We start from the raw sequence: 23,660 nt of genomic DNA, 5'->3' as shown, positions 1-23,660 counted from the left end.
CCAGCCCAAAACAGAAAGATAAAAAGACCAGAAAGTGAGATATACTTCCTGTAAGTCGGTGAAAAATTATAATGGAAGTTCCCTTGAAAGCAAATATGTCAGTTGATGATATTAATTTAGATTCCAGGCCTGTGGTTACTCCAGAGAGAAGAGCTCGTTCGAGTTCACCAATTAAGAACCGTCGTTCTTTACCACCGAACTTCTTTGACATGAAACTACCTTCGCTACCATTTGCTAGTGAAGAGGATATCAGATCAATGACCTCAGGATCAAATTCGTCATTATCTCCAAAGCAATTGAAGCTGTTGTCAAATTCTCCAGCTTTCAGTCGTTTACATGTCAGTACTTCGCCTGAGCGCAGCCAATATGTAATTCCGATTCCTTTCACCCTTAAACTACCCCCTAAATTGAGTTCCCATAACCAAAATCCACCTTCTCCAAGATCGATTTCTCCGGAAAGATCAAATAGGAACGAAAGAGAGACTTCTCCAACAAGATCACTCTCGCCTAATAAACTAAGTAGACTCGTATACAATGGGAATAAATATGAAAAGTTGGAATCACTGTCTGATAGCGAAGAAGGAGAAGATGAGAGGAACCACAGGCCTTTAATTCGACGCCCTGCTCCTCCCCCAGTGACAACTAATAAGAGAAAATCAAAGAAGCAGAACATTCAAGCAAAACAAATGTCTCACGATGAGTTGAGCACAATTGACGAAGCAAGCAATTACGCTAAATCAAGAACTCCAAGCTATAGATCAAGAAAAGAAGGGAAATCATTGCCATTACCTCCATCTAATGAAGGCATTAATGCAGGAAAAAGTGTACCAAGAATCTCACATAAAGCATCGTTGTCTACTCCCATTTCAGTTGAAACTCCAGATAAATTCACATTTAGAGTTCCGAATAGTGCTACTTCTGTGAAAGATTCATATTATAGAAATTTGTTGGTTCCAAGCCAGAACCTACAGAGTATAGATAAAACCCCACGAATGATCAATTCCTCGGTTCCTAGAAGTTCAACGGAAGATAATATTCGATTACTTCAGTCGAATGCTCCAACTGAATCTAATGATACTGTATTGAGAATCCATAAAAGAAGTTTTAGTGATGAATCTAAAGTTTCGTCTCTCAGCTCGTTTAGTTCTTTCGGTGGTATGTTAAATACCTCTCCGTCGCCCAATCTCAATCAAGCAGGGCCACTGTTATTAGAATCAAAAGCTGACGACCAATTTAGAAATATAGAAAACCCTAGAACTATTAGCAACGGATCAACAACGTCTTGTGCATCTGATGTTTCCAGCAATGCATCATGGAATTCGTTACAAAAAAGTATTGGTATTAATGACTCAAACAGTCTTTCAGAATCTGAAGTCGTACAGGGTAAACCAAAGTCCCCATCAGGAATAGCCACTTCAAATGAAGATAAAATTATAGGTTCAGAGCATTCAAACGACAACGATACCAAAGATTTAAAAATGGCCTTGGGGACAAACGAGGAATCCAATTGTAGCGATACAGATGAATCGGAAATTGCAGATTTGTATTTGAATGAGTCCGAAGTTTCCATAAATGATAAAACTGAGATTGGTGTACCTATTTGTCAAAAATTAACTGCTTACAATGAGAGCGATAACGAAGGAGCTGGCACTAGATTCAATTTCCCAGCTGGGAGTGGCAATATCACTAATAGCAAAGAATTGAAACAAAATATAACACCTAGCTCAAGCAGAAGATCTAGTGCTTATATGGCGCAATATAAATCTCCTTCTGGTCAGATTGAGATTCCAGATCTAGATGATAAGTCGGTCACAGGAAGATATTCTATTCTGAAGTCATCTTGCTCCTTTAATGGCACAACTTTCAATGATATTAATTGCGAAAATTCTGAAGATTCTGGCATAGATAGTGGTGATAGCTCTAAATTAGAGCCAATTGGATTCCCTAGCAGGGCTGCAAGAAACGTGATTAAGGAGCAGTTCAGGTCTATGCATGGAGATGATGATTCTGATACCGACATAGAATCGGCTAAATATTCGAATTATTCGACAACGACGCCTAAATCCAAATCAACTCCATGTCTCTCGCGTAATGAAAGACAGTTACCGCCACTCCCTGATAAGATTGATAAAACAAATTCTATTAAGCACCCACAGCCTAAATCTCCAGTTAAGCATTCGCGCCATAAGTCTATGTTTAACATCGATTTCGATGCAACATCAGTGCCAAAGTCTGCACCTCAAACGACCAGACTGAAACTTCATAAGAGATCAAAATCTATGGACTTTAATAGTATGATTCCTAAATCACCGTCTAAAATCTCAAATGTTAATTCAGAAACCTTATCTCTAAAAACTGAAGATACTCGGAAAGTAGCTACACCTGAAGAGATGAAAATCCTGGTCACGGAACCTCCAAAACCTGTTGATTATGCAGTTGATTTTAAAGAAGCTACTTCCAATGATAACTTTCCAGCTTATCCAGTTGCACCTAATATCAAAGAAAGCTACAGTGGAAAGGAACATAGTCCGAGGAACCATGGAACTATTCATAACATTTCTAAAGACTTGAACAAACTAAACATAAGTCAAAAGGATGATAACCCCTCTTGTACTCCTTATGTTACGAACCTGCCTCAAAACTATGAGTTTGGACTACACCCTACACCTTATAACATTCCCACATCTAATCTTTCTAATAGGACCTCATCTAGTTCAGGTTCAAGCTATCAATCAAGTAGAAGTACTAAGAACACAAATTATACGTCAATGTCGGACAGTGATAGTGTTATAATTGATTTGACAAAAGACAAGTATGATATATGCATGATACAAAGAAATAGTTCGACTCAATCGTATAGATCTGTTACAGAAAGAACGATAGAAGGGAAAGAATTTGAAGTGGTATTAGTCGAGGATGAAGACGAAAACGATGACGACGTGGATGAATTGGCCAGTATTTATTCGAAATACAGAAATAACTGGATCTTCAGAACAGGTTCTACAGCATCGTGTACTTCTAACACAAGCACAGCTTCATTTGAAAGTGGCGTTGCTTCAGAGTCCCAATTAAAATTAAAGCCTAGTGTAAGCTTGGCATCTAGATATAAAAAAATACAGTCACCAAGAAATATAGATAGACTTTCCTCTCAAATTCAAAAGCAACGGTTTAACGAAAAGCAAGTCTTACCATTGAATGCATCAAATGTTGGATACAACTCTACAAGAATCCAATACCCAGGAGTAAAGGAGAGTTCAAACAATATTAAGCCTCTGACAAAAGAATTACCAAAGATCCAAGCATCTTATGGTTTACCCGAAGGCATATCTTGTCCAAATTTAAATTCGAAATATTTTGACTATGCATCCGACAATTATGATTTTAACAGCTTTATGAAGCAGCAGGTGAGTCCCAACTAAAATTGTTGGATATTGTTTAAATCGTTACTTTTAATTATATTTTTATAGTATTTTTGTTTCTTCATTAATAATTTTCGCTCGTGGTTTTATTTAGTTCATTATATTGTAATACACTAATCCAATTATTAGTTTATTATTTTAAGTTATCTATATGCAATTTAATTACTCGTATCAAATTAATGGACTATCAGCTTCAGAAATAGTTCCCAAATTATAGGAATCAGTACTTTTTGAATATAGGGGAAAATTAGACCTAAAGGTGTAGGGCCCATTAGGTGTTTCAGTAAGTTTGGTTCTTTCTGGGTCATCATTTCTTTCTTCATTCAAAGTATCACTACCTACTGAAGTAAAAGATTTCACTGACCTCGAAGATGGACCTCTACTTATGCCACCATATATGTTAAAATCAGATTGCTGGCCTGTACTATTGCTCCTGTAGAAAGTGATTGTTTTGTTGATTGTCTCAATTTTATTGGAAAGGAGGTTATTATCTGCAACACTTTTAGAGGGCTTTTTATTATATGAGTTAGATCTAAAAAGTACTGCATCATTAATAGGCGAGTTTGGAAATCTATTATATTCATAGTCCTCAAAATTATAATCTTCAGGCAATTGATTAGCTTCATCAATCAAATCTTTATCAAGGGTTGATATTGTGGTCTCAAAATCCATCCTCTCTGGTTCAATGGGCGTTTCTGTTTTTTTCAAGACAGTATGTTCAGGTTCAGATTTAGATTGTACATTACTCAAATTTACAGCTTTGAAATCTATCTTTTCGTCGTCATCATACCAAGAATATCTCTTGCTTTCCTTTGACGAATCTGCCGCTATCCTCTGTAGAGGATTCTTAGATATTCTGCCAGGGACTTTAGTACTTGTGTTCTTAGTATTTCTAATATCTTGACTGTGTTGTTGGTTGGTATTTTCAAGTACTGCCAAAGTTGCCATCATATTTGTTACTGAATTCCTCTTCGCATTATTTTCTTCCTTCTTCTGAGATTCAATCGTTGCTAGCTTGTCCATCATGTCAATTATGGAAGTCCTTCTCGGATGATTTAAATCCGTGGGTCCCAATGCGCTGTCATCTTCCTGATTGATAGGCTCTTGTGTTTTTTCTAAGTTAGCTAATACATTCATCATCCCTAAGATTGACAGCCTAGAATCCTTGTTCCCTTGATTAGGTGAAGTTATCGACTGATCTAAATCCTCTGGTAGTTCACTTGGTATAACCTTGTGTTCTGCTCCATAATCCAATGACCTATTCCCAGTTTCTAATGTTCCTAAAATGCCCATGATTTCATTCACTGGAGCGATTGTGTTGACAGCTGGTTGAGATCCATTATTTTCCATCGGCACACCCAGATCAAATAGTATACCAAGTCCAACATCATTTTCTTTGATTGACTTCAAAGAACTAGCTTCATTTGTATCGGCCATTCTCCTCTTATTGAAAGATTCTATTTCATTTAACTTCTCTGAAATTTTGGAATCGAGGTTGTCACTAATAGAACTGTGGAAACTTTTAAGAGCCCGTTGTTTAAAAATCTCACGGTCATCCTTTAGTAAATTATCTTTTTGAATGTGATTTGTAATGTCATCTATTCCGCTTTCGAATGAAGTCTGCCTAAAAATAAATAGCTTGTTTGTATTACTATCGTGATCCTCCTCCTTAAAATCATTATCTTTTCGTAGCCTATGTCTTAAATTATTACCTATTGTTAACCCGTTAATCATAGGTGAATTAAGATCATAAAGCTCTAAGTTACCTGACGACTGTAAGTCAGGAGTTTTTCTACTATTATTCAAGTTTGCAACATCAATTGACGACAGTCTTCTAAGATCCATGTAATTTTCAAGAATATCTTCATTATGAATATTATCTTCAGACATCGATTCCAGTGATTTGGATTTATCGTCAAATCCTTCAATCGATAAATGATAAGAATGATTAAATAGTCTATAGTTTTTGAGTGGTGCATCAGGAAGTTTAAGGTCTGTCGATGTAGTTTCAATTTCTGTCTTATCAAAAGGATTCGAACTGAAAGCAGAACTTTCCTCAAAATTGTTACTGACAGAATCTAAAGATTTCTCAGTATTCAGCTCTCTTATATTATTTTCGAGGTCCGTATAATGTTTATGTTCATCACAAAAAATGTCATCGTATTGTCTGTCAGCATCGTCTTCATCATCGTAATTGAAGTCGTCGTCATCCATTCCATTATTTTCAAAATCGTAATCAGAAAACTCGTCAACTTCATATCCTAAATCATTTTCATTAAATTCATTCAGTTGGGGAAATGTATTATTATTTTTTGGTGGACCTGTATTTGTTTTGTAGTATTTCACCGATGTATTTCGGCCGCCAGCATTATCCTTGACAAAAGAGAATTGTGAAGATGAATCCGAATCCGAATATTCGTCGTCATCGTGCGTTGCATCTTCTTCAGTACCTGAAGAATGATCGTGCGGTGAGATGCCATATTGTACAGAATCTTTAATTTCACAATCGGGCTGAAAAGATACCAGCTTTGTCTCAAAATTCGTGCTATCTGCTAATGAAATGCTTGATTGATTTGGGTTTGTTCCCTCCAATTTATCATGTACTTCTGGTAAATTCAAGGGGGGGGCCAACATATTTTGGTTAGCCTTATCGTGATCTGACGGAGATTGTGAATATGGTGATTGTGAGTATGGTGAATATGATGGAGGCATCAATACTTCGTGGCTATCGTAGTTGTTCGTATGATAAATATCTCTAGGCAGCGCAAGGGCAGGTGATGACCAAGAGGCTCCCGAATTCATGTTGGGAGTATGCATTTGGGCTAGTGTGCCATTCAGAAGGGTGTGCGATTTTAACTGGCTGCTCCATGCGTGCAGCTGGGTCTCTCCAGGCGACCTCAAGTTATCAGCATTATTGCTATTCCCATTCTGTGGTAATGTCGATACCGGTTTTTGTTCGTGTTTGCGTGGTGCCTGAGTCTTCTCTTTATTTGGGCCCGATAATGCACTGTTCAACCGATCTCCGGACAGTAACACATTGTTGGGATGTTTCGCATGGTTTGGCGAAGAGAATAGGTTTTTAATAGGCGTTAATAGCTTTTTCGGCGTACTCATGGATTTTTGGGGAGACGTGAACTGAGGCTTCTGTTGAAAACTAGGTGACAGAAGCGTTGAACTATTACCATGAGTTATTCGCGGCGGGTTTTCGATATCATGGTCATAGTAGTCCGAAGTAGAAGATTCACTTCTTATATGACCTTTTATAAATGACCGCATACTGGGCAATAAGCATATGAGACAGACAAACTAATCTTGTTGGCTAACGGTTTTCTCTTGATAACGATTCCGTTGCGCGATAAAATAATTTTTCGATGTATTAACAACAGTTGATCTTAGACACCAAAGGGTACGATCGAGTATGAAAAGAGTTATAAACAAGATATGATAGCGTCTTAATCTTGAAGATGATAAGGATTATGTTACAATAAGATGTGTAATCTAATTTTAGTTACGTTTAGTATGTAGACATGGCTGGCTTTTTGAAATCTCGACCTTTAATGCAGTCCTCGCGACAGCAAACGAGGGCACACCGGGAATAAGCAGGAGTATTGCAACCAGCGACCATCCTCCTACGTGTACCCTTGAACCCATACACCGGTATTATCGAGCGAAATGTATGTAACCCAACAATAGTTGCGGCAGATACAATATTCTTGCGATATCCCGGAAAGGAAATTTGTTTCCATTGGTCGCAAATGGCCCCATGGGTTCCGATGTTTTTCACGACACTACCACAGGTCTTATACAACCATGGGCGTCTGATGTGAAAGAGACATGTTTAAACGACAACAAATACGCCGTATAAGTCTGTTTTTTGTTCTCGTAGTCGCCAATACTTACATCACGGAGTCGTGAGCCATTTCCAACAAAATCTTAACACGGGGTCCAATATATAATACAGTATAGTCTACAATTGAAGGCTTTTTTTTGTTACCAACACCAGTAACACTGGCTACATAGTTGCATCTGGAATGTCTAACGTTACTAATGGGTGCAAAAGGTGCCCCTCTTTCCCCTCTTCCAACATCCACCAATACGTTTGAACCTGAGGATCGCCATGTATGTTCGATTTTCTAATGCAGCAGCTGTCTTCAAGTGCCATATTCTTTACAAACGTCCTGTCAAATCATACCAAACTTCGCTCCGCCTAATTATCCCGTCTACCATCCACCTGTACTAGTGGATGTGTCTGTTATCACATGCTTAGTCACATGCACATTACCCACTATCCATCCACCTTGTATCTGGGCTCAGCCCTTGGTATATACACATGCTTGATGTGACTGTGAATGCCCTCCACTCGCAACAAACCCGCGTCTGACACGACCGGTTCCACCAAAAATATATTGTGATGACATAATCCATAATTATGGTGCGAAAAATTGAATTTTCACTTTGCTAGTAGCACTCCAGACGAAACAGAATTTTCACATAGTGGAAAAAATTGATTTTTTATTGAAAATCGGTTAATAGTTTTGAAGGACCTTTTGTTATTCGATATTCAGAAATAGTCTTATAGTATTAAACATGCTTATTCCAACAGAAGACAGAAAGAAGATTCACCAATACCTCTTCCAAGGTATGTAATGATTGTAACAGAGTACTAAGTTCGGTTCAGATTCAAAGATGGATGACTGGTGAAATAGGAAATAGAGGCCACAGACAATCGAGAACAAGTCGAATGAATGGAGACTAGGAATAAGACTCCATGAGAGAATGTAATGGGAATTTAGAAAGAAATTGGGAAGATTGGAGTGATTAGTCTGTTTGGATACGAAATTTTCTTAGGAGTCGTAGAGTCATAGGAGGAATGAAATGGCCTTATAGCGATGACAGGATAATAACTGGGGATGAGAAATGGTTTGAAAATGAACAGGAGACAATGAAGACGATTTTTGACTATTACGAATTTCGTGAAAATGATGAGCCTTTGTTCATTTTCGTTCATTTCTTGGCCTGGTTGTTGACCGAGATTTGCTTGTAAAGTGAACTGATACCGAAACAGTACGAGAGATATATCGTGGACATATACTAACTCATTTATAGAAGGTGTTGTTGTCGCCAAGAAAGATTTCGATGCTCCAAAGCACGATGAAATTGACACCAAGAACTTGTTTGTCATCAAGGCCTTACAATCCTTAACCTCTAAAGGTTTCGTCAAGACCCAATTCTCGTGGCAATACTACTACTACACCTTGACTGACGAAGGTGTCGAATTCTTAAGAAACGAATTGAACATCCCAGAAGGTATCTTACCATTGACCAGATTGAAGGGTGCTCCAGCTGAAAGACCACAACGTGCTTCTAGAGGCCCAAGAAGAGATGGTGACAGTTACAGAAGAAGAGCTCGTGATTAAATTACTCATACTTGATTATTTTACTTCATATTTATGATCTTAGGTTAATTTAATTGTTGTGCTTTATATATATACTATTTGTAAACTCTATCTCTCTTTTAATAAAAGAAACCACATTTATTGTATCATATCGCATGCATCCAACCGTAGTGGCTTTTAATTCTGACGTGTCTTAAAATTCGACATCGAGTTCTCTTCACATACACGATCATTGGTAAACCTTCTAGTCTATCCCAGAATCTATTTCGGCTACTAATATATGTCTACAGCTACTTGCGTCAGGCTTGGTACCGACATAGATTCCTGAGACACATCTCTACATTCCAATACATTGTGTCTTATATAATTCCCTTACATAATTTAGCATTGTAAGTAGGCTTCGTTTAAAACGTTTGTCAGAATGACGCTTGCGACACGCTCGCGGACATTATTTAAAAATTTAAGCAAACTGTCAACAGTCTATTTTTACTCTCCTTTACTAAATTGTCTGTATCTTTTTTTCAAATCAATCAAAATTGATAGAATGCCAGTCGATGAATTGCCTATGTATCCGACGCCCCAGCAAGCAGCTTATACTGTTGGGAATCAGCCACAGGGTAGTTCAAGAAAGCAATCACATCCCAAACAATCCAACGTCGTATATAGACCGGCCCAGCATCTGAAGCCAGTTCCATCTCAGTATTCACATTTGCAACCCCATAATGCTCAGACATACCAGGTACAACCACCGGCAGATTATCAAGGACAATATCATACACCATCGCAGCCTCCAGCACCACCTCAAGCACAGCAATATCCGCAATATCAACCTCAGCCAACGCAACAGCAATATTATCAACCCCAACCGGTTCCTGTGCCTGTGCAGCCTAACTATGGGTCATATGGAGCTAATGAATACGCGAATTCGCCAGTGAATCTGCATCATCCACAACATCAACCTCAACCTCAATCTCAACCCCAATCTCAACCTCAATCTCAACCTCAACCCCAACGTCAACCTCCTCAGCAGGCCTATCAAGTCCCCCCACAACAACATCAGCCATATCAACCATCGCAACAACCTCAACCTCCTCAGCATCCACAACAGAGATATCAAAACTTCAATAATGCTCCTCCAGCAGTGAGTGCCCAGCATCAAAACCCGCACAAGAAACCACCACCATCCAATTCAACACCTGCTGGGTCTAAAGAGTCGTTGCTGATGCCTAATTCGACACCGCCAAAACAACATGTATCCTCCAAACAGAAATTGGAAAATGAATTGAAATCCGTTTTCAACAAGGTGGACACTAATCATTCAGGAAAAATATCGTCAAAGGAATTATCATTAGCTTTACTTAACTTTGATCATACAAGGTTCCAAGATTCTACAATCTCATTAATGATCAAGTTATTCAGTGGTTCTAATAGTTCAAGCTCTGGAAGCCTGAAATCTTTGACATTTGAACAGTTTGTTTCCTTATGGAAATACTTGTCTGCTTACAAAAAATTATTTATCGCTGCTGACTCCAATAAATCAGGAGATATATCGTTTGGAGAATTCCAAAAAGTCTTAGAGCAGATTGGCTATAAATTAAATATAGATCTAGTCTTGCACCTATTCCAAAAGTTTGCACAAAAAGCTAGTGATGATGGATATGATGATGGATCTGTCGGAAAGCTTAAATTCGACGCTTTTATTGAATTATTAGTATATTTAAGAAAACTAACAGATATCTTCAAAAAGTATGATAAAGACTTATCGGGTGTTGCAACAATTAACTTCCTGGACTTTTTATTCGAAGTTAGTAACCTATCTTAATTAGTGATCAATACTTGTAATATTATCGGAATTGACATATAATGCGATTCGCTTGCTCTAATTATTGTTATTTATTTAGTATGTATAGTAAACCAAGTTAATCAATATAAGCTATCTTTTCATTTCGACTATTTTGCTGTAATATTATTATCATGGCATTGTAACTTTAATTGACTGAGATTTCAAATTTTTAGAAATTTTGCAATAATTATAAAAATTCACAAAATACTTTTATTCATACATTTTAGATATACCTATACAAAATAACTTTTCCAAAGAACACCTTCAAGGTCTTGCATTTGGCTCTCATTGAAAACCTTGCTATCAACATGCCAAGTATCCTGTCTATTCTTTTTAAACTTACCTAGGGTATCTTTAGCTGTTTTTCCTACAGTACCAGGCAAACCAGACGACTTGTTGGCTAGCATTGTCAAAACGTTCGGAACCCATATTGGAGGAGGAGATAAAAATGGGAAAGCATGAACCAAAGCTCCAAGCCCTAGAGTAGCTCCATGAAGTGTTATATTGTCTGTAGTGGGGATGTTCTTATAACCAGTCTTTTTATGTTTCCTCCTAATTTTATCTAAATCTTGAGCATAAGCCTTGCTATATTCCAAAACAATCTCTTTGATATCGTTTGGAGGAGAAATATGAATCAATCCGGACAAAGTGGAAGAAGCAGCTTCCCGAATTTCAACATTTTTATGATAAAGCAATTTATTCGTCAAGCTAATAATTCTTTGTCTCTGTGACTTACTGAAGCAAAAAAGATTTTTAAAGTATATGGTCTCCGTAAACTCACCAACAATGATTGATTGAACTACTGTTAATGACTCAGAAGAATATCTTTCAAGCATGCAAACAATCCTTTCTAATGTACGTGGGTTATATGGGATTTGGGAAACCTTCTTGAAGACAGTTATCGGATCTATATTTCCCAATTGACACACATCTTTCATATTGATCAATTTAAGTAAGAATGGCACAATGTGCGTATCTACATCATCCTGATACAACACAGAAACACTGGTATTCAATGCTTGTCCTAACCAAGTCAATACGGTCGTGGCAGAATAAATGTAATTGGATTTTAAAATTTCTTGCTGTGTTAGGTGTTCGACTTCTAATCTCCATGTCTCGATCTTGCTAAATAATTCTGGAATCAATTCAAGAAGAGTATTTTTCTTACTTGCGAGGTATAAAATGTTTCCAGAATCTGTATTACAAATGGCTGCAAACTCTTCTCCACTCGCAACTGATTCAGTATAATATGCAAAAGACAAAATCGCAATAAGCGACCCAATTTGATCCCTAATTGCTTGATAACGGTGATTGATATTATCAAAGCACATCTTAAGTGTAGCATCAGGATTTGGATACGTCCATGTCACAGCTGCAACAAAGGATCTAATATAACTTAACCTTGTTGCTTCTTTTAGAGCAGAATCTGATTCTGGGTCTACGATGAAGCCGGTAAGTACTTTAGTAACTTTAGGAAATCTTCTGCAATCGATATGCGATGGTACCCACCAAGAAAATATATTCCAAATACCTCTGTTATCTGGAGATAAATCATGTTCAAAAATTTCCATCAAAAGCAGGCAAATAAAACTGTCACGTTTATCTGTCAACGATGGATTGATAAACTTCGATCCGATTAATATCCCGGCAAGTAATTCACAGACAACTATATGGGAACTCTTATCATCTTTGACGTAAGTATCGCTAACAATTTCTAATAAATCGTCAAAAGAAAATTGTTCAATATACCCATTGGATATCAAATGTACTAAAGTCGCAGTGACAAAAACATCTGTACCCTGAAATGCAGAATTAGCTTCATTATCCGTAACCCATAACTTAACTATACTTTGGAACCACTCTTTTGTTACACAGTTACTGAATGATTTTAAAGCATTGGCATCATGTACCTTCAAGTCAAGTTTGAAACATGGTTCATTTGTAACTACTTCCATATTTTTATCCCAAAATAACCAACCAGTATTCGCCTTGTGATCAATAAAGTAGTTCGAGGAGTTGGAATTGTTAATTTCCTGAGTCCAAACATTAAAATACGACTTACCTGAAATAGGTGAAGTATCAACGACTTTGAAATCGCTCGGAACAAAACCAAGATTATAAGCATTTGAAAGATCGTATTGTAACACTTGAAGAAGGTAAAGTTTATTTACCATCTTTGTTATACCCTTCAAAGCTAATCTCGAGATAAGGGGATGATCACTTGAAGCTTCTTTTGCTAAAAGCTGTAGCACGTCGTGATTGACTACCATCTCTAAATCAAGTTGCAAATCAATAAGTAAAAATAAATTGAGAGAAGTTATCTTCCAATGTGAGTTTGTCTTTTCATCTAACAAAACACTATCTTCTAACTTCCTTAGCTTTTCAAAATAAAATTTTCTCTTCTTTTCTTTAGCCAACCTTACAGCCCGTATTTCTAAATCAATATACTCATCTGGTGGTCTGATACAATCCACCTCCGAATGATCAATCAAGCATACGCTGCTAGGTGGCGTGATGCTATTATAGACTCCCTTGAACAATCTTTGAGAGAGCTCATTTACTTCAAAATTATCAACAAGCAAACAACGATGAATTAATTCCACATATTTCTGAAGATTAAAATAATCATTTTGAATCTTATTTTTGATTCTCTTTAGGCTAAAAATACTTAACCCACTTTCAATTTTTCTATAGTCATTTTCTTCTAAAGCTTTCGCAAGGTATTTAAACGATGAACGAATTATTACGTTGTAAGACCCATTCAATCTTTTCATTGCATCCACTAAAGTTGACTGCGCCGGCTTAGCGATTGCCAAATATGTTGAAACAGATAATTTTACAACATCTTCCAACAAAGTCTTATCGAGACCAGTTTGCGTTCTAGCAGTAGCATGAAGTGCGACTCTAAGCAGATGATAGGATTCAATTCTACCACCAAGCGCAATTCTGGTATATGGCTTGCGAACCCTATTTATATGTTGAATACTGCTAACATAGCCAAAATTGATTTTTGCATGACTATGGTCCAATAAGCGTTCACGACCAACATCTGCAAACCACATGTTCATCAAGTATAGAAAATGCTTGAAAAGTTTCGTATTATCGTGAAAATGATTTGTTAGAAATTTGCATATAATGTGTAAACTCTTACCTATCAAATTACGAGTTTTATGTAATATAAGGTACAACTCATTTGACCTTCTAGTTTCCATGTCATCTCCAAAAAAGTATCTTGATGTATATAGCTTCCTTTCTCTGAATGTTATACCAGGATTCATAGTAGACATATCAATACCTTCAATATGTGGGGTACCCCTACCAGAAGCATCAACTGATGGAGCAGGCGATTCAGATTTACTTAAAGACTCAAGATGATGATTTACGTTTGAAAATGAATCACTAATATCATGATGACTCGAAACTTCCTTATTTTTAATATCATTTTCGTCATCTGCAATATTATATTCCGCCAATTTATCAAAGTCTAACATATAATTTATTAGATCATCACTTTCTATGTCTTCAACGATCCTTTCAAGATTCTCGTGGATATTTTCAATACGTAATTCGTCCTTTCCTAAAGACCTACTGTTTTTCACGCCCCTTATTTGGTTTAACAAAATTAACCTTTGCTGAATGGATTGCGTTTCATGGTGATTCAATTTAGGTATATCTTCATCAAAAGATGGATCCAATAAGAAAGATATACCACTGATAGAATAGCTCAAGTACAAAAAGTACAGTCTAAGCTCGTCAGAAAGTTGAAGAGCAGCATTGGCATCTCCACTTTCAACCTCAGAATATCTTTTCATTAATTTCAGAATATTCTCCAAACTTCTAGAAACATGACTTCTAAAACACTCAACCGCAAATTTAACCTCACGTTCAGTTGGTATAAACCATTCAAAATTTAAACTTTCTTTTGAAAATCGTTCTTTATCGAACTGAAAGCCTCCCCAACATTTTTCATCAATTCCATACTTCTCTATATACTGTGGAGAAATCAACCTATTCTCCTTAAGTCTTATTTTCGTTGTTGACTGTAACATTTGATTCAATAAGTAAGAACCTGCAAATACCGTAGGACCTTTTACATTGTCCATCAAGAAGAATGACAAGTCAGTAAGTTCCTTTGCACAGTCCACAACATAGCTTCCAGCATTTCCGATACATTCGTTTAATATAACTAGGTTCCAAAATAGAGGCTGATCGCGAGGAACAATTTCCACACCTGTCCTTGATGCACCTGCACCGTTTTCTTCAATGTCCTCTTTAATCTTATCTATCAAGACTCCCGCAAACCTTTTGAAGCTTTTTGGATCATGCTTTATAAGGCCACCACAAATTTCAGCTGCTACATCAGCAATCGTGTGGTATGTATTATCTGTGACAAACTTGAAGAAATCATCACGAAATTGCGAGAAAATATCGTCAGATAATGATTCAAATACAACGTACAAGAATTTTGGTAAGGCATCTGCCAAATCTTTTTCAATACCCGTACTTTTCGAAGGGTCCGGTAAATTCTCCATAAGTATGAACAACCTTTCACTTAGAGTTTTCATTATTATTTTGAAGCCAGCAGACGATGACTTCAATGCATCTAATTCCAATTGATCATCAACTTCAAAGCCTTGTAAGTCTTCATCATTATTATTATACATTTTTCTTTGCAAATATTCAAGGTGATCTTGAGTAAATTGAATGGCAAAATTAGGGTCACCATTACCATCAGTTAAATCGTGGAAGGGGACGAAGTTTGCGACAGAAGCAAACATATTTAAAGTATGAATTGTTTTTTCTAAGTCATTTGAGTCAATCCCGGGCAAGGCTAACAGCAATATTCTCGTTAAGTGTATTCTTATAATTGGAGTTGAGGCAAAATATCTTGCTAATTCTTCAACAGAACGTAACGCAACTGTCACTCTATGTGTTGATATAACACCTTCAAGGGATTCATATATATCTAAAAGAATATGTTCTGATACCACGAGTGGTCTTAAATACGCCAACAAATGGAGACAGGTAAGGTAATCATCTGTAACATTATGCTTTTTAGACTGAACACCAGTTCTAATTAAAGGTAAAAATATTTCTACAAATTTGGTAGTTATGTTATCTGTCAATTTATAGTCCTTCGGCAAATTTTTCAAAGATCCATGTTCTTCGGTTTCCAAATTAATTCTTTTATGGTATTGATAAACCAAACTTAAAATTAATTTCGAAATTGGTCTAGACCATTCACCACTGTTAGAAGGATGCACGTAACTTTCTATCGCATTTAGTAATGTTTCAAGGTATTTTATTATTCCATCAGGCTCCAAACATCTTTCTCCATTAATAGAGAATATAATCACCGACGCAAACCCTTGGAAAAATTTAGTCTTTAACGATGAATATTTTTCGTTCATAATGCTTAGACTATTAATCAAAGTATTAATAAAGAATTGCATTTGCTCGTCGGAGAAGACACCGAATTTTCCAAGATTCATATAATTCGAACTATTTGGATTACGACTCAATTCCAACAATGATGCCATTGCGATTGTGCCGAGCCTGGAAGTAAGATGCGAGTCAATACCGGAGCTCTTACTTAATTTCGACCAGATGTAAAAGAAAGATGCAATGTAATGACGAATATCCTCTGTATCATTCATACCACCTTCAGTAAAGGGAAGCGGCAATAAAGACATAGATGAAAGAGATAATGCTGCATTAGAAATTGAAAACTTACTACCGAATCTTGCGTAGATCAAAGGTAAGGATTCTTTGGAGAAGAAATTGGAGGCCTTCTCGGCCAAACGTATCAAATGCTTGTGGTCCTTTTTTTCAAATTGTTCATGAGATGAGTCTATTTGCGGGAATTGGTTTTCCAATTCTTTGCACAAGCCATCCCATGGAAGAACAAGGCCGTGCATTTTGAGCAATTCCTGGTCTTTCGTTAATAATTCGAATGCTTTAACATATATTTTCAAGTTAATATGCTGTCCCCGGGAAAGACAAATAGCATAATAGGCTCTCGCCAAGCTCATTCTCAAGCTCAAGGGCATGTCGTATTTCATTTTGAGCCAAACGAGTAACTCATGTGTCCAAATACGAACACCCACCACCGCAGCTGACTTAGGCGATTTCTTATGCTGGACAGTAGATTCGTTACCTTCGCCTTCATCGCCTTCATCTCCCTCTTCGTCTTCCTCCTCTTCTTCATATTCGCTGTCCGACTCAGCAAATTCTTCTACTGCGAAATAATTACTCGACTCATCATCCATACTAATGTCCTCATTGTTGGCATTGTTCATCTCAAAGAGGTTTGTTTCAAGTGCCAAATCAACATCAGACAAACCGCTAACATTTTTCAACGATGCCAAATCTTTAGCAGTAATTGATAACGAACCCTGGATATCAAGACTCTTGATAGCAATGTAGAGATGCGATACAATATGGCTCAAAAATTTTGCTTGATCTTTAGGATGTTCAGTCTCATAGGGAAGCAACCTAGGAAGGTTCAAAGTCCTAGGCCTAGCTCTCGCAAAAAATCGAGATTTAGGATCCAATTGTTCTTTTTCTATCTCGTCCCACCCTTCAGGATAGTCCAAGTTGTAGTGCGACTCCCTGGTGAATTCAACACTCGAATATGATGGCCTTCTTGTGGTGGTTTGCTGAACCCGCTTCGCCGTATTGGGAGTATATGACCTCAATGAATTGTCAAATTGTGCTTTGTCCTCTTCGTGCATCTGCGAGACCGCTCTCTCTACGATGGGGTTTTGCTTCCTGATAGGAATTGGTGCGCTGACCTTGGACTTTTGTCCCGAATCATGTGTACTTTCTGGCTTATTTCCCACTGGTGTCATCGCTTAGCTGTATTCTGGTCGTATTACAAGCGATTTCAAGACCAATTGGATGTTTTAGCTGTTAAGTTCTTTACAAATCATAATCAAAAGTCGTCTTTCGCCGTTGCCACTACATATCAGCCCAGGTATCACAAAACCACTCAGTATCTTTTTCCTTCATTTCTCTTGTGACATCAGCCCTCTCCTAAATCTAGGATTCCAATCCCCTATCTGTTTGCCTCTCAATTCTGTGATATCGGATTGATATTCTTCCCACGGCCCTCTGTGGCATTGTGCAGCAATTGTAGAGATAAGAAGCGTCAACGACCAAACTACGATTTTACAATTATTCTATAACTAATACACAGCGAATACGTACATGTGTCTTACACCGTTAAACACCGTTATCCTCATCAGTTGAACCCAAAACGTTTCCCTTGATTGATATCTATGTCTACAAACCACGATGGACCATTCCAGAAGATGCATTACGTAATGGCATTGAAGTCTTTTTTTTAATGGTTATGTTCCCTTCGCAAAAAAATTCTCAGGTCTTCGACAGTGCGTACTTAAGTGAAAAATACTAGATATAGTTTTTTTCTCTTAATCATAGCAATTCGTAACATATTAATTGATTTATCCAAAGATGTCTGTTTCATCTTCAAAAGCTAAGAGAGAACAAAAGCGTTTGGAAAGAGAAGCCCAAAAGTCGGCTGCTGGTAAGACCATGAAGAAGACCAAGAAGCAAGCAGCAAAGGACTCAGAAGAAAAGGAAATCGATGACACTGAAGCACAAATCTCTAAAATGCAGTTACAAACTGATGAATATGGTATATCAGATAGAGTGACCACCGGTGTTTTGGAATCGTTAAATACGTCGAGAGATATTAAATTATCGTCAGTTTCGTTATTGTTCCATGGTAAGGTTTTAATTCAAGATTCGACCATTGAATTGAATTATGGTAGAAGATACGGGTTATTGGGTGAAAACGGATGTGGTAAGTCGACATTATTGAATTCCATCGCCGCCAGAGAATTCCCAATCCCTGAACACATTGATATATACTTGTTGAACGAGCCAGCTGCTGCTACCGACTTCTCAGCTTTGGAATATGTTGTCAGAGAAGCGGAAGCTGAAATGAAGAGATTGGAAGACTTAGTTGAAGAAATCATTATCAAGGATGGACCAGAAAACCCAGCATTGGAAGGTTTGTATGAAAAGATCGATGAAATGGATCCATCTACTTTTGAATCTAGAGCTGCTATTATTTTGACCGGTTTAGGTTTCAACGGTGTCACCATCAAGAAGAGAACCAGAGATATGTCTGGTGGTTGGAGAATGCGTGTTGCATTGGCCAAAGCTTTATTCGTTAAGCCAACCTTGTTGTTATTGGATGACCCAACTGCCCATTTGGATTTGGCTGCTTGTGTCTGGTTAGAAGAATACTTAAAGAGATTCGACAGAATCTTGATTTTGGTCTCGCACTCTCAAGATTTCTTGAACGGTGTCTGTACCAACATGATTGATATGAGATTGAAGGAATTGCAATTATACGGTGGTAACTACGATTCCTATGTCAAGACTAGAGCTGAATTGGAAACTAACCAAATGAAGCAATATGCTAAGCAACAAGAAGAAATCGCTCATATTAAGAAGTTCATTGCCTCAGCTGGTACTTATGCTAACTTGGTTAGACAAGCAAAGTCAAGACAAAAGACCTTGGATAAGATGGAAGCCGCTGGTTTAATTCAAGCGGTTGTTCCTGATAAGGTTTTCACCTTCAGATTCCCTGATGTCGATAAGTTGCCACCACCAGTTTTGGCGTTTGATGGTATGTCATTCTCCTATTCCGGTAAGAAAGAAGATAACTTATATGAAAACTTAGATATAGGTATTGATATGGATTCAAGAGTTGCTTTAGTCGGGCCAAATGGTATTGGTAAATCCACGTTATTGAACTTATTCCAAGGTAAATTACAACCTCAACAGGGTAGAGTTATTCAGCATACACATATTAAATTAGGTGTCTATTCACAACATTCTGCTGAACAATTAGACTTGACTAAGAACCCATTGGAATTCGTCCGTGACAAATTTTCCCACATTTCTCAAGATTTCCAATACTGGAGACAACAATTAGGTCGTTATGGTTTAACTGGTGAAGGTCAAACTTCTCAAATGGCTACTTTGTCGGAAGGTCAAAGATCTCGTGTTGTTTTTGCATTGTTAGCTTTAGAAGCTCCTAATTTAATTTTATTGGATGAACCTACTAACGGTTTAGACTTGAGTACTATTGATTCTTTGGCAGAAGCCATCAAGGCTTTCAATGGTGGTGTTGTCGTTGTTTCGCACGATTTCAGATTATTGGATAAGGTTGCCAAGGATATTTATGTCATTGAGAACAAGGGTGCCACTAGATGGGATGGTACTATCTTGGATTACAAGAAGAGTTTAGCTAAAGACGTTGTCATTTAGGTTCAATAATCAACTAACTTATCTAATTATGTATTTTACTTCGAACTTATAATATGTAACTTATTATTATGCGTTACACTGTAGACTTATTTTGGATTGTAATCTGGATATGCTAAATGCCTGCAGCTGAACATATCTTTTGCGTGCTTCCGAAACTCCTCCTATAGCTCATCCACCATCAGCATCCCGTCCGGTAGCAAGTTTCGAACGGTGTTATGGTACTCTCGGACCAAGCATCTAATCTGCATACTGAGATCGCTCGTATTGAACCTTACCGAGCAGATCATCACCTTTCGATTATCCTTGCTGGTCGACTATTGTTTGGAAAGCCGGCATAGTCCTATTGAATTTATGGTTGTATGCCCTGTAGACCAAATGCCTGCTATGCTAGATTCTTTCATTTTGATAACCTATGATCTACAGTTTTCCATAATTATCGAATTTGTCTAATTTAGGAGCACGCAACTACGTGTGTAGTTCAATTACAAGTGCAATCTGTTAGTCACATAGAAAAGAATTGGAATACATGGATGAGAAAATTATACGGTCATTATGGAGTGGCTATGTTTATGAAAGAAAAGTAGGGGCAGAGGAAAGCGAAGATGTTTTCATTGGTAGATATTGAACCAGAAATAATAATACGATCAGATCATGGATCGGTACACGATATTCATGAAATAGCCGGCAAACTTAAACACCGTTCTGCGTGCTCTAGTTGTTCTGCTAGTATTGTGTACTTATTTGATTGGTGCAGTGGAGATCTGAGACATCAGAATATATGTCTCTATAGCTTATGGGGTGTACTTATATGCGACCACGATATAGTTGAAGAAGACGCTTTAGACGAATTAGCAGACGAGTATCTGAATTTTTGGCAGGCTGAAAAATGGCTTGGTTATGAAGATAGAGAAGGAATACATATGTGTTCATTCGTGCAAGAAATATATTCAGGTTACTGTGGAAACAGCCGTGACATGGCTAATGCTTTGAAAATGTTTGCCGATATGATAGAAGAGGACCCAGACTACTTGAAATTCAAGCCGTATATTAGGGAAGTATTTGAACGAACAGTTCACAGTTTGAGACTAGTGTCTGAAGCTGGTGACCCACATGAAGGAACTCAGATGCATTATATTTTCAGTAAAATTGAGTTAACTGATTTTACAATAGAACTATAATCAGTAGGTAAATGTGTGAATTTTATAACAAGATAGTTAGTTAGTACGACATTCGGTTGTAATAGATAATACTCCGCCTAGATAACTGCTTAGATAGAATAAAGATAAAATTAAAGTAAGTCTCTGAACTTGAGTAGAAGTATTAGTAAACTAGTATACACTCTGAATTGAAACGAATGTTTGTTTCATCACGTCTATCGAGTGTCTAACGAAGTCGAATTTTGTTTTTACTCACCACATTCTCTTTGTGTGTAAATATTGAGGCTGCAAAATTAAGGATAGGAGCTTATCAAAAAAAAATTGGACGAGTCCGGAGTCGAACCGGAGACCTCTCCCATGCTAAGGGAGCGCGCTACCAACTACGCCACACGCCCTGTGTAAATAGAGAGAAATGGTCCCTAGCAGGATCGAACTGCTGATCTTGGCGTTATTAGCACCACGCCTTAACCAACTGGGCCAAGGGACCAAATTTCTGATATACTAAACTAAATCGGTTCACTATGAGACGAACATATACTTGACCTTTAAAATATCTATTTTCAAGGCATTACATGATTGTTATACAGTGGCAAACTCTATGGTTTACAGGAACTAAAAAATCATACTATTATTGATTCTATACAACTAAATAATATAAAGTTCGGTATAATGCATGTCTCAATCTTCATCTTCTTCCATTTCATGAGCACCATCAGCACCATCAGAATCAGAGTCATCTGAGTCACCAGCTTCAACAGTCATAACGTTTTCTTTGTAAGAATCATTCTGATATTTTCTAGCAAGTCTTGAAGCTCTGCCTTGCTCCTTTGCAGATGCTTTAGCTTGAACTTGCAACTGCTTTAATTCATCACGGAATGAATTACGGACCGATCTATTCGAAAATGTATCCATCATCTTTAATGCACCACTGACACCACCAATTGTCAAATTACCTGCGACTTCAATATCATCAGCAAATGATGATGTCAAAACATTACCAACACCAAAATCACGCGATAAAACCATCGAAGGACCCTTGTTACCTTCTGTTGGACATTTCCAAAGCTTTACAACTTTTTCACCCATAGCAGACGTTACTAACATTCCAGGAACATGACTATTAACATCCAAAGATGAAATTCCTGCATCATGGGCATGCAAAGTCCATAATGGTTTATCAACGATTCTAACATCAAAGCAGTAAATATTACCGTTATCAGTACCAGCATAGAAAATCTCTGGCGAATGTCCCCATCTAACATTTTCAACTTCTTCCCCATTAGCCACCTTATAATTCTTAGTCATTTGCGATTCATCTGAAATTCTAACATCAGTCACACCACAAGTACCATCGTACCCACCAGTCAATAAGATAGAAGCCTCTTGCGAGTGCCATTGAGATGAAGAGACGGTTTTGTTAGCGTGTATATTGTTCAATGATCTGACAGCTGTACCGGTATTTAAATCCCACAATTTAACAGTGTGGTCGGCCGAAGTGGATGCTAATACATTTCTATGAGTTCTATTATGTGCTAATGACAAAACAGCATCAGTGTGATGAGTAGTAACATGGGTTTTTGACTTCTTCTTCTTCTTATTCTTTTTAGATAAAGCCGTGAACGAGTTCTGCTGTGGTGGTTCACCTAAAATTAAATCTGGAAATGCCTTATCTATGTAATCCAAGTTCCAAATTTCAATTTGAGGGTCAAAGGTACCGACGGCAGCGAAGTTACCAACATTACTATCGTTTTCTGCGAGATCAGTTTGACCTGGTTTATAGTTGATCCATTCAACACATAATGGAAATGAAGGTAACATTATATCGTGATGGACATATAAGTTGGAATCTCTAACTAAGCCCTTTGCTACATCTGCATCAAACTTATCCTCTTCCTCTTCTTTGGATCCTTCAGGCGCACCTGCACCGTCATCGTAGACATAAACATCAAGATATGAAATGTCGTCCTCAGTTCTTGTAGCCAAAACTAAGTTATCAGTAGGATATATTTGGGATTCTTTTTTTTCTTCTTGGAGATCAACATCAGTTGGCAAACTTAAGTATGCATCGTTTTCACCTTCTTCACCTTGATGATATTTAGCATCACTATTCGATAACCCTGGAAACATTGTTATATTCTCACCTCCAGTTCCATCGTCTTCATTATCATAGTTTTCCAAATCGTATTCTTTTAAATCATCATCTAATTCAATCTGGTCTCTCAATTGGGTGGACTTCTTTCCCTCAGTTTCTTGCTCTTGAGCCTCCTCTAATCCTTCTTTAGCATCGTTTAATTCAAGGTTGGCCATTGCAGTAATCCTTTCCATTTCTTCATCATTCAACTCATATTTTTCCGGAAATTCAGAGGCAAACCCTCTTGGTACCCAACAACTTGAAGATATCATCCTTTTTACTCAAGTTTATAATTAGGTTTTCTTACAAAGGTTATAATGATCGGGAATCTATTCATCTTTTTGAGATGAGGCTGCACAATATTTTTCAGCAGTAAAAAAAAAAAAATTCGATAAAACCTGTAAACCC

The 23,660-nt window shown here is 37.4% G+C and overlaps 8 protein-coding genes and 2 non-coding genes across 10 annotated transcripts; 5 read left to right on the top strand and 5 right to left on the bottom strand. All coding sequences in view use genetic code 12, as the record gives it.

Annotated features, from left to right (window-relative positions):
- Positions 1-71: 71 nt before the first annotated feature.
- On the top strand, positions 72-3,419 carry DEHA2G03036g (DEHA2G03036p; the record flags this gene model as incomplete). Its single annotated transcript, XM_002770523.1, has 1 exon — positions 72-3,419. The coding sequence occupies one exon, from the start codon at positions 72-74 to the stop codon at positions 3,417-3,419; it is 3,348 nt and encodes a 1,115-aa protein (XP_002770569.1).
- Positions 3,420-3,590: 171 nt separating this feature from the next.
- On the bottom strand, positions 3,591-6,695 carry DEHA2G03014g (DEHA2G03014p; the record flags this gene model as incomplete). Its single annotated transcript, XM_461676.1, has 1 exon — positions 3,591-6,695. The coding sequence occupies one exon, from the start codon at positions 6,693-6,695 to the stop codon at positions 3,591-3,593; it is 3,105 nt and encodes a 1,034-aa protein (XP_461676.2).
- A 1,311-nt stretch (positions 6,696-8,006) lies between these two features.
- Positions 8,007-8,836, top strand: DEHA2G02992g (40S ribosomal protein S10; the record flags this gene model as incomplete). The annotated part of the gene is made up of 2 exons (XM_461673.1): positions 8,007-8,058; positions 8,526-8,836. The coding sequence occupies 2 exons, from the start codon at positions 8,007-8,009 to the stop codon at positions 8,834-8,836; spliced, it is 363 nt and encodes a 120-aa protein (XP_461673.1).
- A 400-nt stretch (positions 8,837-9,236) lies between these two features.
- DEHA2G02970g (DEHA2G02970p) lies at positions 9,237-10,637 on the top strand (the record flags this gene model as incomplete). The annotated part of the gene is made up of 1 exon (XM_461672.2): positions 9,237-10,637. One exon carries the CDS (start codon positions 9,237-9,239, stop codon positions 10,635-10,637), a length of 1,401 nt encoding a protein of 466 aa, XP_461672.2.
- Positions 10,638-10,891: 254 nt separating this feature from the next.
- DEHA2G02948g (DEHA2G02948p) lies at positions 10,892-17,509 on the bottom strand (the record flags this gene model as incomplete). Its single annotated transcript, XM_461671.1, has 1 exon — positions 10,892-17,509. The coding sequence occupies one exon, from the start codon at positions 17,507-17,509 to the stop codon at positions 10,892-10,894; it is 6,618 nt and encodes a 2,205-aa protein (XP_461671.2).
- Positions 17,510-18,134: 625 nt separating this feature from the next.
- On the top strand, positions 18,135-19,964 carry DEHA2G02926g (DEHA2G02926p; the record flags this gene model as incomplete). Its single annotated transcript, XM_461670.1, has 1 exon — positions 18,135-19,964. The coding sequence occupies one exon, from the start codon at positions 18,135-18,137 to the stop codon at positions 19,962-19,964; it is 1,830 nt and encodes a 609-aa protein (XP_461670.1).
- Positions 19,965-20,566: 602 nt separating this feature from the next.
- Positions 20,567-21,142, top strand: DEHA2G02904g (DEHA2G02904p; the record flags this gene model as incomplete). Its single annotated transcript, XM_461669.1, has 1 exon — positions 20,567-21,142. The coding sequence occupies one exon, from the start codon at positions 20,567-20,569 to the stop codon at positions 21,140-21,142; it is 576 nt and encodes a 191-aa protein (XP_461669.2).
- A 301-nt stretch (positions 21,143-21,443) lies between these two features.
- Positions 21,444-21,516, bottom strand: DEHA2G02882r. Its single transcript has one exon. It is a non-coding gene; the product is annotated as a tRNA-Ala (tRNA).
- An 18-nt stretch (positions 21,517-21,534) lies between these two features.
- On the bottom strand, positions 21,535-21,608 carry DEHA2G02860r. Its single transcript has one exon. It is a non-coding gene; the product is annotated as a tRNA-Ile (tRNA).
- Positions 21,609-21,799: 191 nt separating this feature from the next.
- DEHA2G02838g (DEHA2G02838p) lies at positions 21,800-23,524 on the bottom strand (the record flags this gene model as incomplete). Its single annotated transcript, XM_461668.1, has 1 exon — positions 21,800-23,524. One exon carries the CDS (start codon positions 23,522-23,524, stop codon positions 21,800-21,802), a length of 1,725 nt encoding a protein of 574 aa, XP_461668.1.
- Positions 23,525-23,660: the final 136 nt, after the last annotated feature.

The sequence above is a fragment of the Debaryomyces hansenii genome, assembly GCF_000006445.2.
Source record: "Debaryomyces hansenii CBS767 chromosome G complete sequence".
Classification (NCBI taxonomy): Eukaryota; Fungi; Ascomycota; class Pichiomycetes; order Serinales; family Debaryomycetaceae; genus Debaryomyces; species Debaryomyces hansenii.
This window is presented reverse-complemented; position numbering and strand designations above follow the sequence as displayed.